Source organism: Salvelinus sp. IW2-2015, unplaced genomic scaffold (assembly GCF_002910315.2).
Source record: "Salvelinus sp. IW2-2015 unplaced genomic scaffold, ASM291031v2 Un_scaffold932, whole genome shotgun sequence".
Classification (NCBI taxonomy): Eukaryota; Metazoa; Chordata; class Actinopteri; order Salmoniformes; family Salmonidae; genus Salvelinus; species Salvelinus sp. IW2-2015.
In genome coordinates this window covers 384,800-403,360 of record NW_019942654.1, presented here as the reverse complement: position 1 = coordinate 403,360, position 18,561 = coordinate 384,800, and the positions used below count along the sequence as shown (strand labels likewise).

The 18,561-nt window shown below is 44.8% G+C and overlaps 1 protein-coding gene across 1 annotated transcript in view; it reads left to right on the top strand.

The window, feature by feature from the left end:
- The window catches only part of LOC112069206 (inositol hexakisphosphate kinase 1), a 19,782-nt gene extending 17,405 nt beyond the window's left edge, over nt 1-2,377 (top strand). Inside the window, exon 4 of the mRNA XM_024136495.2 lies at nt 862-2,377. Coding sequence (XP_023992263.1) covers nt 862-1,545 — 684 coding nt within the window. The 3' untranslated portion in view covers nt 1,546-2,377. The remainder of the gene's footprint in view (nt 1-861) is intronic.
- Nucleotides 2,378-18,561: the final 16,184 nt, after the last annotated feature.

The following is an 18,561-nucleotide window of genomic DNA, read 5'->3' as shown; positions in this document are numbered from 1 at the left end:
CTGTGATCAGGCCCTGACCACTTGACGCCACCCGGGAGACCGGGGTCTAGGACAACCTCAGAATCTACGCGAGTCGAGCTACTGTGTCGTAGATACAACCTCAAATCTACGCGTATCGGAGCTACTTGTCTAATACAACCTCAGAATCTACGGCGTAGTCGGAGCTACTGTTTGGAGACAACTCAGAATCTACAGCGTAGTCAAGCTTACTGCTGTCTAGCAGACAAAGACAACCTCAGGAATCTACGGGGGTAGTCGGAGCTACTGTTCTGGAGACAACCTACAGAATCTACGGTAGTCGAGCTACTGTGTCTGGAGACAACCTCCAGAATCCTAGGGTAGCGGAGCTACTGTGTCTAAAGACAAAGACAACCTCAGAATCTACGGCTAGTCGGAACACTGTTCTAAGACACACCTCAGAATCTACGGCATAGTCGGAGTACTGTGTTCTAGAGACAAGCTCAGAATCTACGGCTAGTCGGACGCTAACTTGTCTAGAGACACCTCAGATTCTACGCATATAGTTCGAGCACTTGTCGAGAGACAAGCTCAGAATTTACGCGTAGTCAGAGCTACTGTGTCTAAGACAAGAAACCTCAGAATCTACGCCGTAGTCGGCTTACTGGTCTTAGAGAAACCTCAGAATCTACGCGTAGTCGGAGCTACTTGTCTAGAAAGACAACCTCAGAATCTTCGGCGGTATCGGCAGCTACTGTGTCTGGAACAACCCAAAATCTACGGCGTAGTCGGAGCCTACTAATGTTCTCTCTGTGGTTCTATGGCCCACGTGTAACCTCTGTTCTCTCTGTGGTTCTATGGCCCACGTGTAACCTCTGTTCTCTCTGTGGTTCTATGGTCCAGGTGTACCAGATGGATACGGGCCACTATCTGTGCAGGAACAAGTACTACGGCCGCAGCCTGTCCATCGAGGGTTTCCGCCACGCCCTCCACCAATACCTGCACAACGGGGCGTCGCTCAGGAAGGACCTGTTTGAGCCCATGCTGTGTCAGTTACGCAGCCTGAAGGCCGTTCTGGAGAGACAGACCACCTACCGCTTCTACTCATCCTCCCTGCTCATCATCTATGAGGGGAAGGAGCCTGAGCTGGCCYACGTCTGGCAGAAAGCACCACGGCTTGTACCACAGCCAGCCGCTGAGATGCCCTCCGAGAAGGAGGAGGTGGCGCTGGTCAACCCAGGAGTAGGAATGAGTGTCCAGGGACCGGGGTTACTATTGGGTCTCCAAACGGTCCAGAGACCGACTGAAGAACCCCTCCAGCTCCCGCAGTCTCTCCTACCACCACCACACTGCCCCACCGCCCCTCCACAGCAGCCTCCCTCGGACCCTCACGGCCCACCTCGTCCTCCAACCCGCCCCTCCAGCCCTAGCATCAGTGTGGACGTCCGCATGATAGACTTTGCCCACAGCACCTTCAAAGGTTTCCGCGACGACCAGACGGTGCATGACGGGCCGGATCGGGGCTACGTGTTTGGATTGGAGAGCCTCATCAAGATCCTGGAGGGCATAAAGGAGGAGAACCTGTAGCGGTAGAACCTGTAGCGGTAGAACCTGGGACTGACACATTGGATGTGTCTCAAAGGGTATTCCCTATTCCCTTTATAGTGCACTACTTTTGACCAGGGCCCACAGGGCTCTTTGACCAGGGCCCCACGGGGCTCTTTGACCAGGGCCCACAGGGCTCTTTGACCAGGGCCCCACGGGGCTCTTTGACCAGGGCCCCACGGGGCTCTTTGGGCCCACATGGCTCGGGTCAACACAAGTGCACTGTGTAGGGAATAGGGTACCATTTGGGACATACCGATGTCCATCGTTCAGGAGAAGAGAAGAGAACCTGAACCTGACACATCTTCATCCTGCGTCTTCAGATCTGTCCACCCTCCTCATCCTCCTCCTCTCCTAAAGTGCTACTACCCCTGTCCTTGATGATTACATTTGGAGAAGGAAAGAAAAGGTCAGAATTAATATGAAAACAAGAAGAACCTGGGTTTGGGAGTGGAGTCTGACTGTAAAGGTTAAAGATCATGATCGTAGGCTGTAAAGGTCACTCTCCTCTCTGACTGTTGTGCTCCTTCTAGAGTAGACTCATGAGAAACATACAGGGAGCATCTACAGTCCTGTTATATCCTCTCTGCTAGATTAGACTCATGAGAAACGTACAGGCAGCATCTACAGTCCTGTTATATCCTCTCTGCTAGGTTAGACTCATGAGAAACGTACAGGCAGCATCACAGTCCTGTTACGTCCTCCGGCACAGAGATGAGCTGCCATTCCTCTGAAGGAAAACAGAGGGGCAATGTCTGTTTGCCTTAGTGGGTTGGGTCGCCGCTATGTGGCCAGCTGAAAAATATTGCAGGGTTTGGTTGAAAGTAAGCAGCTACTCTAGGGCAAGTCCAGGTCCAGGGCTGCGGTTAGCGTGGGGTCTTGGGAAAGGAACTTAGCTAGTCCCTTACCAGCAGTATTCCTATCAGGGCTATTAAAAGAAAAAGGAGCTTTCCTAGCAGGCTGCTGTGAGAGATGAGAGCTTTACTGTAAAACAAAGAAAGGGCTTTCTTACAGGGCTGCTGTGAAGAGATGAGAGCTTTACTGTAAAAGGAAAGAGAAGGAGCTTTCTTACAGGCTGCTGTAGAGATGAGAGCTTTACTGTAAAACAGAAAGAGCTTTCTTACAGGCTGCTGTTAGAGAGTGAGAGCTTTACTGTAAAACAAGGAAAGGAGCTTACAGGTTGCTGTTGAAGATGAGAGCTTTACTGTAAAACAAGAAAGAGCAGATTTCTTACAGGCTGCTGTGAGAGATGAGACTTTATGTAAAAACAAGGAAGGAGCTTACAGGTTGCTGTAGAGATGAGAGCTTTACTGTAAAACAAGAAAGAGCAGATTTCTTACAGGTTGCTGTTAGAGATGAGAGCTTTACTGTAAACAAGAAAGAGCAGATTTCTTTACAGGCTGCTGTGAGAGTTGAGACTTTACTGTAAAACAAAGAAGGGAGGTAAAGGGTTAATACTTGGTTCTGCCTCTGGATAAAATAAGTTTAAAAATAAATACAACCCATGTGTGGCTGAAATAGCACCCTATTCTATCTAGTGCACTACTTTTGACCAGAGCCCTATGGGTTTCCCTATGCCTATGGGACCTGGTCATAAGTAGTGACCTACATGGGTAATAGGGTGCAATTAAGGGACGCAACCTTCAGGCTGAAATACCACACTGCTCTGTCTGTCTGCCTGTCTGTCTCTGTCTGCTGTCTGTCTGTGTCTTGTCTGTCTGTGTCTGTGTCTGTCTGTTGTCTGCTGTCTGTCTGTCTGCCTGTGTCTGTCTGTGCTGTGTCTGTCTGTGTCTGCTGTGTCTGCCTGTGTCTGCCTGTCTGTCTGTCTGTCTGTCTGTCTGTGCCTGTCTGTCTGTCTCTGTCTGCCTGTCTGTCTGTCTCTGTCTGCCTGTCTGCCTGTGTATGTCTGCCTGCTGTCTGCTGTGTTCTGTCTGTGTCTGTCTGTGTCTGTCTGCCTGTCTGTCTGTCTGTCTGTCTGCCTGTCTGTCTCTGTCTGCCTGTCTGTCTGTCCTGTCCTGCTGTCTGTCTGTCTGCCTGTTCGGTCTGCCTGCCTGTCTGTCTGTGTCTGTCTGTCTGTCTGTGCCTGTCTCTCTGCCTGTCTGTATCTGTCTGCCTGTATGCCTGCCTGTCTGTGTCTGCCTGTCTGTCTGTGCCTGTCTGTCTCTGTCTGCCTGTCTGTCTGTCTCTGTCTGCCTGTCTGTCTGTCTGCCTGTCTGCCTGTCTGTGTCTGCCTGTCTGCCTGTCTGTCTGTCTGTGCTGTCGTCTGTGCCTGTCTGTCTCTGTCTGCTGTCTGTCTGTCTCTGTTGCTGTCTGTCTCTGTCTGCCTGTCTGCCTGTCTGTCTGCCTGTTGCCTGCCTGTCTCTGTCTGCCTGTCTGTCTCTGTCTGTCTGCCTGCCTGCCTGTCTGTCTGTCTGTCTGTCTGTCTGCACACGGTCATCTAATTTAGAACAGGTCTGTTATATGTTGTTGCTTTTTATACTCATCTCTCTTATTCAGTTCCAAAAGAGTAACCGACCGTTTCATTTTAAAGTTCTAGAATATTATTATTTAAATATATTTTCTTCCTGATCTTGGTCAGTCCCTCCCTCTACCAGTGTCTGGTATTTAGGCCGGTCCCAGCCCAGGTATGCCATTGGGACTCCGTCATCTTTACAACTTTCTCTGATTTTATGATCCTGAAAATATCAAATATCTCTTTCCTTTTTTCWTTTTTTTTTGCACTGTTGAAGGTGAATTGAAAGCATCAAAGCATGTTTATTATTATTTTTWWTTTTTTTATGTTATAGTACTTATTTTCTTCTGGGGGCGTTTAAGTCACGTCAAGGGGCGGACTTATCGCCAGACCTGGGTTCAAATTATTTCAGATACTTTTAAGCAGGGCTTGATTGAGCTTGCATGGTAAAATTAAACAAATAGAATAGTCACAAAAGTGCAAATCCTGCCCGTGATCTGGAACAACAGGCAGACTGTAAACACTCAAATCATTTAAAATATTTTGAAGTAGTATTTGAACCCAGGTCTGCTACTCTCTCACCACCGATACACAGTGAACCCTTGTCCTCCATTTTAGCACGTGTAGCAAAAAGTTAGTAAGAGACTGTCCACTCTTCCCTCACCACTCTCTCTCTCTTCTCTTCCTCTCCTGTGTCCTCCCTTTGTCCCCCAGCCTACTCACCATGGAGTGAGAGGCAGTCATTTGGTTAGGATGTCTCTCTGTGTAGATTGGTTGTAGAATGTTTGCACTGTAGCCATATATCATAACAGTTCATGTGGATCATTGTTCCCCCTCTGCTCTGGCAGGATACAGGTCTGGTCATTTTTCAGTTGAATATCACTGCTAGGTGTGTACATTTCTGGTAACTTTCCCCAAATGTGYAAAGAACARGAAGGCCCTCACACACTGTTKATGCTCCCACAGCTTTATTSACAACGTTTCAATCCGACACAGCCCAGCAACGACGTTTTTAAAGACCTGCTTATGACCWCAAACCTTTCTAAAAAACTTTCGCAAAATTCCCAGGTTTTCGAGAAAYTCCAGTTGGAAGGTTCCCAGAATCAGGATGGCGTAAGCAGGAAATCCGGAATCCTCCTATCAATAGTTCTGGAAAAAGCTTTGGGTTTTTGAGGAAGTTACCAGAACTTTGCAACCCTACTGTGACTAAAAGCACTACTGTGCTATAATATTTTATTATTAAGTCTATCTATGCTCTAATTCTACACAAGCACATGATCTGACTTTTTCATGTGGCCAGAATTGTAAAAAGCACGTATTACTACTGCAGTAGTAACAAACCAGAACTGTTGAATGACTGACTAAGGTTTAGAGATGAATCTACTACATTCTATTCTGATTCTAGAACCAATTCTATCTACTACATTCTATTCTGATTCTAGAACCAATTCTATCTACTACATTCTATTCTGANCTACATTCTATTCTGATTCTAGAACCAATTCTATCTACTACATTCTATTCTGATTCTAGAATCAATTCTATTGGGTTTTATTTGTGTTTAGATTTGTGATCCCTTGTTTCTGGAAATTGCCATTTATGGAGAAGAAAGTCTCCAGAAGAAAGTCAAGTCACTCTCCTCCACAACTGTTTAAAGAGCTGCGTTGTTGTCTGCTGACCCCCAGAGTTCCAAACTCATTCTTATTTATTCAATACCTTTTTTCTTCTTCATACTCTTATTAATATGGAAAAATATGATAATGGCATTTCCACCTGTTGGTGAAGGAAGACCTGTCTATCAGTCTACTTGGCAGGGCTTTGTAATGTGTTATTGTCCAGAAACACATTGTTCTGGTTAATTAGCCCAGAGAAATGCTTTGGAGGAATAACATGGGTTTAGATGGAAGGAAAAAACTATTTCAAGATGCCCAAAGAAATGAATTTTCAAAGCAGCTTGCTAGACATATATTACCATCTTCCAACAAAAAAAAGAAAAGGAAAAAAGTGTTATCTTAATTTGTTTTAACCTTTTAAAAAAGGGGGCATTTGACTAAAATGAAGTTTCCTCAAGGAAAATGTGTTTTTAGTTTGCAGCCAAACAAACCACCAGAGACGACAGATGCGTCTCAAATGGCACCCTATTCCCTATAGTGCACTACTTTAGACCAGAACCCTATTCCCTATAGTGCACTACTTTAGACCAGAACCCTATTCCCTATAGTGCACTACTTTAGACCAGAACCCTATTCCCTATAGTGCACTACTTTAGACCAGAACCCTATTCCCTATAGTGCACTACTTTAGACCAGAACCCTATTCCCTATAGTGCACTACTTTAGACCAGAACCCTATTCCCTATAGTGCACTACTTTAGACCAGAACCCTATTCCCTATAGTGCACTACTTTAGACCCGAACCCTATTCCCTATAGTGCACTACTTTAGACCAGAACCCTATTCCCTATAGTGCACTACTTTAGACCAGAACCCTATTCCCTATAGTGCACTACTTGTATCAGAACCCTATTCCCTATAGTGCACTACTTGTATTTTATTTATTTAACCTTTATTTAACTAGGTAAGTCAATTAAGAACAAATTCTTATTTACAACGAAGGCCAAACCCGGACGACGCTGGGCCAATTGTGTGCCGCCCTATGGGACTCCCAATCACGGTCGGTTGTGATACAGCCTGGAATCGAACCCGGGTCTGTAGTGACACCTCTTTAGCACTGAGATGCAGTACCACTCGGGAGCCCAATGGTCCCTGGTCTAAAATAGTGCACTATATAGGGAATAGGGTGCCCATTTAGAACAAAGATAATGGAATATACTAATCAAAAATGTTATAAAAGAATGTAAGAAGAATCCACATGAGTCTATAAAGGGATCTGGAAGAAGTAGTGAGAATTCTTCCTCTGTGGTTGATGTTATCAGTGTTTCCATAGATCTGAGAAATTACTTGTAGAAGAAAATATATATATATTACCCGAGAGAATCTTTTTCCTTCTGTTGTTGTTGCATGGATGGATATTTTTTTAAGAATTATAATATGACCTCTTTATGACAACATTGAATGTGAGCTATAAAACATTTATTTAAGAAAGAAATGTTTCTGTGTCGTTTTTTGTCTCTTATTTTGTATTTCATTCTTACTGTCTAAAAACAACTGCTACACGTTTCAACTGCTAGAGTCTTCTTCGTGCTGCTAGAGTCTTCTTCGTGCTGCTAGAGTCTTCTTCGTGCTGCTAGAGTCTTCTTCGTGCTGCATAGAGTCTTCTTCGTGCTGCTAGAGTCTTCTTCGTGCTGCTAGGGAGTCTTCTTCGTGCTGCTAGAGTCTTCTTTCGTGCTGCTAGAGTCTTCTTTCGTGCTGCTAGATCTTCTTCGTGCTGCTGTGCTGCTAGAGTCTTCTTCGTGCTGCTAGAGTCCTTCTTTCGTGCTGCTAGAGTCTTCTTCGTGCTGCTAGAGTCTTTTGTTGCTTGCTTAGAGTCTTATTGTGCTGCTAGAGTCTTATTCGTGCTCGCTAGAGTCTTCTTCGTGCTGCTAGAGTCTTCTTCGTGCTGCTAGAGTCTTATTGTGCTGCTAGAGTCTTATTGTGCTGCTAGAGTCTATTGTGCTGCTAGAGTCTTCTTCGTGCTGCTAGAGTCTTCTTCTGTGCTGCTGCTAGAGTCTTATTGTGCTGCTAGAGTCTTATTGTGCTGCTAGAGTCTTATTCGTGCTGCTAGATCTTATTCGTGCTGCTAGAGTCTTATCGTGCTGCTAGTCTTATCCGTGCTGCTAGAGTCTTATTCGTGCTGCTAGAGTCTTATTCGTGCTGCTAGAGTCTTATTCGTGCTGCTAGAGTCTTCATCAGGCTGTCTTTTTTATGCTGCTAGAGTCTTCTTCGTGCTGCTAGAGTCTTCTTCGTGCTGCTAGAGTCTTCTTCGTGCTGCTAGAGTCTTCTACGTGCTGTAGAGTCTCTTCGTGCTGCTAGAGTCTTCTACGTGCTGCTAGAGTCTTCATCAGGCTGTCTTCTTCGTGCTGCTAGAGTCTTCTTCGTGCTGCTAGAGTCTCTTCGTGCTGCTAGAGTCTTCTTCGTGCTGCTAGAATCTTCTTCGTGCTGCTAGTCTTCTTCGTGTGTTAGAGTCTTCTTCGTGCTACTAGAGTCTTCTTCGTGCTGCTAGAGTCTTCTACGTGCTGCTAGAATCTTCTTCGTGCTGCTAGAGTCATCTTCTGCTGCTGCTGTCTGTGCTGCTGCATCTTCTTTGTGCTGCTAGTCTTCTTCGTGCTACTAGAGTCTTCTTCGTGCTGCTAGAGTCTTCTTCGTGCTGCTAGAATCTTCTTCGTGCTGCTAGAGTCATCTTCGTGCTGCTAGAATCTTCTGTGCTGCTAGAATCTTCTTTGTGCTGCTAGTCTTCTTCGTGCTACTAGAGTCTTCTTCGTGCTGCTAGAGTCTTCTTCGTGCTGCTAGAGTCTTCTTCGTGCTGTCTTATTCATGCTGCTCGAGTCTTCTTCGTGCTGCTCGAGTCTTATTCGTGCTACTAGAGTCTTCATCGTGCTGCTAGAGTCTTCACCGTGCTGCTAGAGTCTTCATCGTGCTGCTAGAGTCGTTCATCGTGCTGCTAGAGTCTTCATCGTGCTGCTAGAGTCTTTCGTGCTGCTAGAGTCTTCATCTGCTAGAGTCTTCTTCGTGCTGCTAGAGTCTTCTATCGTGCTGCTAGAGTCTTCTACGTGCGCTAGAGTCCATCGTGCTCTAGAGTCTTCATCGTGCGCTAGAGTCTTCATCGTGCGCTAGAGTCTTCATCGTGCTGCTCTGCTTTTAAGTCTTCATCGTGCTGCTAGAGTCTTCTTCATGCTGCTAGAGTCTTCTTCGTGCTCTAGAGTCTTCTTCCTGCTGCTAGAGTCTTCTACGTGCTGCTAGAGTCTTCGATCAGGCTGGTCTTCTTCGTGCTGCTAGAGTCTTCTTCGTCGTGCTAGAGTCTTCTTTCGTGCTTGCTGCTAGAGTCTTCTTCGTGCTGCTAGAGTCTGCCTTCGTGCTGCTAGAGTCTTCTTCGTGCTGCTAGAGTCTTCTTCGTGCTGCAGAGTCTTCTGTGCTGCTGAGATCTTCTTTGTGCTGCTAGAATCTTCCTTTGTGCTGGCTAGTCTTCTTCGTGCTAGAGTCTTCTTCGTGCTGCTAGAGTTCTTCTTCGTTGCTGCTAGAGTCTTCTTCGTGGCTGTCTTATTCATGTGCTGAGTCTTTCTTCGTGCTGCTAGAGTCTTATTGTGCTCTAGAGTCCTTCATCTTGCTGCCTAGAGTCTTCACGTGCTGCTAGGAGTCTTCATCGTGCTGCTAGAGTCTTCATCGTGCTGCTAGAGTCTTCTCGCTGTAGAGTCTTTCTTCGTGCTCTAGAGTCTTCTCGTGCTGCTGAGTCTTCTTCGTGCTGCTAGAGTCTTCTCGTGCTGTTCTATTCATGTGCTCGGTTCTTCTTTCGTGCTGCTCGAGTTCTTATTCGTGCTACTAGAGTCTTCATCGTGCTGCTAGAGTCTTCTACCGTTGCTGCTAGAGTCTTCATCGTGCTTGCTAGAGTCTTCATCGTGCTGCTAGAGTCTTCATCGTGCTAGAGTCTTCTTCGTGCTACTAGAGTCTTCTTCGTGCTGCTAGAGTCTTCTACGTTGCACTAGAGTCTTCATCGTGCTCTAGAGTTCTTCACGTCTGCTAGAGTCTTCATCGTGCTGCTAGAGTCTTCATCGTGCTGCTTTAGTCTTCATCGTTTGCTGCTAGGAGTCTTCTTCATGCTGCTAGAGTCTTCTTCGTGCTACTAGAGTCTTCTTCGTGCTGCTAGAGTCTTTCTACGTGCTGCTAGAGTCTTCATCAGGCTGTCTTCTTCGCTGCGTAGAGTCTTCTTCGTGCTGCTAAGTCTTCGTCTCGTGCTGCTTGAGATCTTTCTTCGTGCTGCTAAGAGTCTAGTCTTCGCCTGCCTGCTAGAGTCTTCTGCTGCGTCTTCTTGCTGCTAGAATCTTCTTCGTGCTGCTAGAGTCATCTTCGTGCTGCTAGCAATCTGCTTTGTGCTTGCTAGAATCTTCTTTGTGCTTGCTAGAGTCTTCTTCGTGCTACTAGAGTCTTCTTCGTTGCTGCAGGTCTTCTTCCGTGCTTGCTAGAGTCTTCTTTCGTCTGTCTTATTCATTGGCTGCTAGAGTCTTCTTCGTGCTGCTCGATCTTATTGTCGCTACTAGGAGTCTTCATCGTGCTGTTAGAGTCTTCCCGTGCTGCTAACTTCTCGTGCTGCTAGAGTCTTCATCGTGCTGCCTTAGAGTCCTTCATCGTGCTGCTAGAGTCTTCATCGTGCTAGAGTCTTCTGTCGTGCTCTAGAGTCTTCTTCGTGCTGCTAGAGTTCTTCTACGTGCTGCTCAGAGTCTTCATTCGGGCACTAGATCTTCATCGTGCTGCTAGAGTCTTCATCGTGCTGCTAGAGTCTTCACGTGCTGCTGTTAGTCTTCATCGTGCTTAGAGTCTCTCTTCATGCTGCTAGATCTTCTTCGTGCTACTAGAGTCTTCTTCGTGCTGCTAAGTCTCTACGTGCTCTAGAGTCTTATCAGCTGTCTTTTCGTTGTGCTAGAGTCTTCATCATGCTGCTAGAGTCTTCTTCAGGCTGCTAGATCTCTCATAGGCTGTCTTATCATGCTGCTAGGTCTTATTCATGCTGCTAGAGTCTTATTCATGCTGCTAGAAGTTTCTTCAGCTCATCATGCTGCTAGAGTCTTCGTCATGCTGCTAATCTTCACGCTGCCTGAAGAAGACTAGCAGTCAAAATGCATTGCAGTTGTGTTCCTGATATGAAACACACCATAGGCTGATCTGATCCTTCTATAAGTACAGTTGAAGTCGGAAGTTTACATACACCTTAGCCAAATACATTTAAACTCAGTTTTCACAATTCCTGACATTTAATTGAATGGTCAGTTAGGATCACCACTTTAATTTAAGAATGTGAAATGTCAGAATAATAGTAGAGAGAATGATTTTTTTCAGCTTTATTTCAATCATCACATTCCCAGAGGGTCAGAAGTTTACATATACTCAATTAGTATTTGGTAGCATTGCCTTTTAAATTGTTAACTTGGGTCAAATGTATGGTAGCCTTCCACAAGCTTCCCACAATAAGTTGGGTGAATTTTGGCCCATTCCTCCTGACAAGAACTGGTGTAACTGAGTCAGGTTTGTAGGCCTCCTTGCTCGCACACGCTTTTTCAGTTCTGTCGCCACAAATTTCCATAGGATTGCGTCAGGGCCTTTGTGATGGCCACTCCAATACCATGACTTTGTTGTCCTTAAGCCATTTTGCACAATTGTGGCCTGCTGGAGGTCATTTTTGCAGGGCTCTGGCAGTGCACCTCCTTGCACAAAGGGGAGTAGCGGTCCTGCTGCTGGGTTGTTGCCCTCCTACGGCCTCCTCCACGTCTCCTGGGTGTACTGGCCTGTCTCCTGGTAGCGCCTCCATGCTCTGGACACTACGCTGACAGACACAGCAAACCTTTTTGCCACAGCTCGCATTGATGTGCCATCCTGGATGAACTGCACTACCTGAGCCACTTGTGTGGGTTGTAGACTCCGTCTCATGCTACCACTGGAGTGAGAGCACCGCCAGCATTCAAAAGTGACCAAAACATCAGCAGGAAGCATTAGGAACTGAGAAGTGTCTGTGGTCACCACCTGCAGAATCACTCCTTTTTTGGGGGTGTCTTGCTAATTGCCCATAATTTCACCTTTGTCTATTCCATTTGCACAACAGCATTTGAAATTTATTGTCAATCAGTGTTTGCTTCCTAAGTGGACAGTTTGATTTCATAGAAGTGTGATTGACTTGTGAGTTACATTGTGTTGTTTAAGTGTTCCTTTATTTTTTTGAGCAGTGTATATTAGCCTATCAGAAGCTTCTAAAGCCATGACATAATTTTCTCGATTTTTCCAAGCTGTTAAAGGCACAGTCAACTTAGTGAATGTAAACGTCTGACCTACTTGAATTGTGATACAGTGAAATTAATCTGTCTGTAAACAATTGTTGGAAAAATTACTTGCATCATTCACAAAGTAGATGCCTAACCGACTTGCCAAAACTATAGTTTTTATAGTTCTTCTGCTCTGTGGAGATGCAGGACACCAATATACATTGTTTGAGTCAATTGGAGTGTTACCTGTGGGTGTATTTCAAGGCCTACCTTTAAACTCAGTGCCTCTTTGCTTGACATCATGGGAAAATCAAAAGAAATCAGCCAAATCCTCAAAAATGTTTTGTTAACAAGAAATGTGTGGACGGGTTGAAAAAAACGAGTTTTAATGACTCCAACCTAAGTGATAGTAAACGTCCAACTTCAACTGTATATCACATTAAATATACCATAGGCTGATCTGATCCTTCTAGAGTATCCTGATTAAGCAATAATACATGAGGCCATTCATAAAATGTCATTCTTTCACCATTAAGATAGAGGGTTTAGGAGAGGTCAGTCAGAGTGACCCGGAGGGGCTTTGTTTTGATTCCCTGCATCTCGACAGAGCAGAAGAAGAAGGCATGTGGCTTTATAAAATGATCAGGATCTGAATCGGGAGAGCTTTTTTTTAATTTTTTTATTTAACCTTTATTTAACCAGGTAGGCAAAATTGAGAACACGTTCTCATTTACAATTGCCACCTGGCCAAGATAAAGCAAAGCAGTTCGACACATACAACAACACATAGTTACACATGGAGTAAAACAAACATATAGTCAATAATACAGTGAAAAAAAAAATAAGTCTATATACAATGTGAGCAAGTGAGTGAGATAAGGGAGTGAGCTTTGATAAAGCATCCTGGAATGACATTGACCTCATCCCGTCAATAGATGATGCTAGGCTATTCTTTAAAAAATGACTTCCTCACCATCTTAAATAGCATGCCCCATTCAATTTTTTTTTAACAGAACAGATAGCCCTTGGTGTCACTCCAGACGCTGACTGCCCTTGACCAGCACACAAAACATCCTATGGCGTTCTGCATTAGCATCGAATAGCCCCCGTGATATGCAACTTTTCAGGGAAGTTAGGAACAAATATCAACATGCAGTTAGAAAGCTAAATCTAGCTTTTTTCAAACAGAAATTTGCATCCTGTAGTACAAACTCAAAAAGTTCGTGGACACTGTAAAAGTCCATGGAGAATAAGAGCACCCCTCCCAACTGAGGCTAGGAAACACTGTCACCACCGATAAATCCAACGATAATTGAGAATTTCAATAAGCATTTCCTACGGCTGGCCATGCTTTCCACCTGGCTACCCCTACCCCGGTCAAACTGCCGGCACCCCACACAGCAAACTCGCCCAAGCATCCCCCATGTCTCCTTCACCCAAATCCAGATAGCTGATGTTCCGAAACCTGCAAAATCTGGACCCATACAAAATCAGCCGGGCTGACAATCTGGACCCTCTATTTCTAAAAAATATCTGCCGAAATTGTTGCAACCCCTGTTACCAGTCTGTTTAACCTCTCATTCGTATCGTCTGAGTTCCCAAAGATTGGAAAGCTGCCGCGGTCATCCCCTCTTCAAAGGGAGACACTCTAGACCCAAACTGCTACAGACTAATCTATCCTACCCTGTCTTTCTAAGGTCTTCGAAAGCCAAAGTTAACAAACAGGATTACCGACCATTTCGAATCACACCGTACCTTCTGCGCTATGCAATCTGTTTTCAGAGCTGGTCATTGGCACCTCAGCCACGCTCCAAGGTCCTAAACGACATAACTGCCATCGATAAGAGACAATACTGTGCAAGCCGTATTCATCGACATTCTTATTGGCAGACTCGACAGCCTTGGTTTCTTCAAATGATTGCCTCGCCTGGTTTACCAACTACTTCTCTGATAGAGTTCAGTGTGTCAAATCGGAGGGCCTGTTGTCCGGACCTCTGGCAGTCTCTATGGGTGTGCCACAAGTTCAATTCTCGGCCGACTCTCTTCTCTGTATACATCAATGATGTTGCTCTTGCTGCTTGGTGATTCTCTGATCCACCTCTACGCAGACGACACCATTCTGTATACTTCTGGCCCCTCTTTGGACACTGTGTTAACTAACATCCAGACGAGCTTCAATGCCAAACACTCTCCTTCCGTGGCCTCCAACTGCTCTTAAACGCAAGTAAAGCTAATGCATGCTGTTCAACCGACACTGCCCGCACCTGCTCGCCCGTCCATGAGTACGTGATGCTCTGACTACAATACGTGGACAACTACAAATACCTAGGTGTCTGGTTAGACTGTAAACTCTCCTTCCAGACTCACATTAGCATCTCCAATCCAAAATTAACATCTAGAATCAGCTTCCTATATCGCAATAAAGCATCCTTCACTCATGCTGCCAAACATACCCTCGTAAAACTGACCATCCTACTGATCCCGTCTTCGGTGATGTTCATCTATAAAATAACCTCCAAACCCTCTACTCAAACCAAATTGGATGCAGTTCTATCAAAGTGCCATCCGTTCTGTCACCAAAGCCCCATACACTACCCACCATTGCGACCTGTACGCTCTCGTTGGTTGGCCATCGCTTCATACTCGTCGCCTAACCCACTGGCTACAGGTTATCTACAAGTCTCTGCTAGGTAAAGTCCCCCTTATCTCAGCTCACTGGTCACCATAGCAGCACCCACTTGTAGCACGCCCTCCAGCAGGTATATTTCACTGGTCACCCCCAAAGCAATGGTTGTCTTTCCTTCCAGTTCTTGCTTGCCAATGACTGGACACGAACTGCAAAAATCTCTGAAGCTGGAGGCTCATATCTCCCTCACTAGCTTTAAGCACCAGCTGTCAGAGCAGCTCACAGAATCACTGCACACTTGTACATAGCCCATCTGTAAAGCCCATCTAATCTACTCATCCCCATACTGTATTTATTTATTATTTATCTTGCTCCTTTGCAACCCCAGTATCTCTACTTGCACATTCATCTTCTGCACATCTACCATTCCCAGTGTTTAATTGCTAATTGTAATTACTTCGCCACCATGGCCTATTTATTGCCTTAAACTTCTTATGGCTGCAATCCCGTTAACGGGATGATATGACAACAGCCAGTCGAAGTGCAGGGCGCCAAATTCAAACAACAGAAAATCTCATAATTAAAATTCCTCAGACATCTACATGTATCGTATACCATTTTAAAGGGAATCTTGTTGTTAATCCCACCAAAGTGTCCGATTTCAAATAGGCTTTTCAGCGAAAATCACCACAAAACTGATATGTTAGGTCAACACCAACTCCCAGAAAAATTCAGCCATTTTTCAGCCAAAGAGAGGAGTCGCAAAAAGCAGAAATATAGCTAAAATTAATCACTAAACCTTTGATGATCTTCATCAGATGACACTCATAGGCACTTACATTATATGTCTTGTTCGATTAAGTTCATATTTATATCCAAAAACCTCAGTTTACATTGGCGCCATGTTCAGAAATGCCTCCAAAATATCCGGGAAATTGCAGAGAGCCACGTCAAATAACAGAAATTACTTTGATGAAAGATACATGTTTTTACATAGAATTAAAGATACACTTGTTCTTAATGCAACCGCTGTGTCAGATTTCAAAAAGCTTTACGGCAAAGCACAATATTCAATCATCTGAAAACAGCGTTCTTACACAAAAGCAAGCCATACAGTTACACCGCCAACTTGTGCAGTCAACAAACTCATAAAAGCATTAAAATCTTCACTAACCTTTGCTGATCTTCGTCGGAATGCACTCCAGGACTCCCACTTCCACAGAAATGTTAGTTTTGTTCGGTAATGTCCATCATCTATGTCCAAATAGCTATTTTTGTAGCGTGTTTGGTAAACAAATCCAAAAATCCAATCTTTAGAATGTTTTTAAAATAAATCTTGAATATCGTTCCAACCGGAGAATTACATTGACTTCAGATGAGCGATGGAACAGAGCTCCCTCTCATGTGAACGCGCATGGTCAGGTCATGGCAGACCTGACTAATTCGCCTCTCATTCGGCCCCCTTCACAGTAGAGGCATCAGACAAGGTTCTACAGACTGTTGACATCTAGTGGAAGCCGTAGGAAGTGCAAACTCATCCATATCTCGCTGTGATTTCAATAGGGTCTTGGTTGAAAATCGACCAGCCTCAGAATTCCCACTTCCTGTTTGGATTTTTTCTCAGGTTTTTGCCTGCGATATGAGTTCTGTTATACTCACAGACATMATTCAAACAGTTTTAGAAACGTCAGAGTGTTTTCTATCCAATACTAATAATAATATGCATATATTAGCAACTATGACTTACTCTGGGCACCTCTGTGCACCTTTCATCCAAGCTACTCAATACTGCCCCTGCAGCCATAAGAAGTTAATTGTTYATGGTTCGTTGAACATGCATGGGAAACAGTGTTTAAACCCTTTACAATGAAGATCTGTGAAGTTATTTGGATTTTTACGATTAATCTTTGAAAGACAGGGTCCTGAAAAAGGGACGTTTCTTTTTTTGCTGAGTTTATTTGTCTAGCCATTTAACTGCATGAGAAATTCATAAAAATGTTCTAAGCATTCTTTGGCTTTTATAAACGGACAGTCAAGCTTGCTAGTTAAATAGCAAACTTAGAAGGTGAACCATAGCGTTCTTGATGTGTCATTTAGCAGACACTCTTATCCAGAGTGACTTACAGGAGCAATTAGAGTTAAGTGCTTTACTTACTCAAGGGCACAGACAGATTTTTCACCTAGTTGGCTCAGGGATTCAAACCAGCAACCTTTTTGATTACTGGCCCAACGCTATGAACCGCTAGTTCTACCTGCTGTCCCTAAGTTGTTTTTGTCTTAGGGCGAGGGGTGAGTAGCCTACTACTTGACTTGTAGCTACCCTAGCTAGCTGTATTATTTTACTCTGGCTCTTTGAGAGGTTTCAGAGATGGATTGATTAGCATCTCTTGAGTCAATTGTGTGCTAATTTTATTGGGGGAAGACATTGATCTGTTTGCTGTTACCCTCTGGACAGCAGATCATTAGTATAGCTAGTAGACAAAGTCATGTAACCTTCTTTAGTCATACCTACTGTGGTGGGTTTTAAATGAATTGCTTTTCACATGTTTGTTTGAGATAGAATTACTGTCATGTTATTGATGCCAAATTTGACATTTTATCTGCACCTTGTCTATTCCAGAACCAATGGGGGGGGGGGGGAGGCTGAGTCTCATCACCTTTCAACTAGGGGAGGTATTTCCTCCATATTGCTGTCCTCTGGTTGGCTTGGAGGTAAATAATGATTACGTACAAAGTCGAACGGAATCCTTCATACATATCTGCTGTCCCCTCTACTTTTACTAGCTTATCTCCACGTAATTGCGTCCGCTGGCAAACTTTTCCTCCACACAGAAGACACACAGGGTTGTTTTTCTGCCTGCTCCTCGTTGGTTGCGCTCATGGCAGTACTCCTCCCTCCATATTGCGTCCTCTTGCTCCTCGTGGCTTGAGTAATCCTTTGGTCTCTGTTGGGGGCTACTTCTCCATCATTACCTCTGTCCTCCAGGGACTCTGTCTCTACCCAACGACATTCAGTGTGCGATGACGCGTACTTACAAAACGCCACCTCAAGCTGAAACCCTCGTGCAAGCGGAGCTGCTCTTCCTCCTCTTGCGGGTCAAAGACTGCCCGTCTCCACCATGATCTCGCCATCACGGTTGAACAACTCCATTGTGTCCTCCTCCCAGAGTGCTAAGAACCTTGGCGTGATCCTGGACAACACCCTGGTCGTTCTCAACTCACATCAAGGCGGTGACCCGTTCCTGTAGGTTCAATGCTCTACAACAACATATGTACAGAGTCAAAGGCCCGCGGGGCCACATCCGGTGCTTTTGGTGTCCGATATTTAAAAAACTCCGAGAAAGGTTTTTTACAGACCCACAAATAAAAATTAAACACAAAACAACAATGGGATTGATCTTGTATTTATTATTAGAACCGGCCCGCAGACCGCAGCAAGCCGGCAGCCGCAGATCTTTACACCGCACCAATACTACATTTCCCACAATGCACGGTGACGCACCGAGCAGTAGGCTGCTTCATTTCAAATATTATTGGCACAGCAGTCGTCAGCATCACAGTAAAAATTAACTTTCAGATACCCATCAAAAATGGCAAAACGGAAGGTGGACACTGAGAACGGGGGTTTCAACAAGGTGGGAGTCGGAGTATATGTTTCACGGAGGTAGCTGGAAAACCTGTGTGTTCTGTGGTGGAGAAAGTGTGGCGGTACTGAAAGAGTATAATCTGAGACGACATTATGAAACGAACACGCGACAAAAAACAAGAATATGGACATGGAACAAAGGCTACAAAAGGCAGAGGAATTAAAACGAGGCCTCAAATCTCGACAGGCTCTGTTCAAAAAAGCCAAATCACAAGGCCAGGCTGCTGTCAAGGCCAGTTTTTTTTGGCAGAAGAGATCGCTAAAATCAGCCCGGCCATTTAGGCGGGGGATTCTCATCAAAAACTGCATGATTAAAGTTTGTGACGAAGTTTGCCCAGAAAAAAGGCAACTCTTTTTAAATGTGAGTCTGA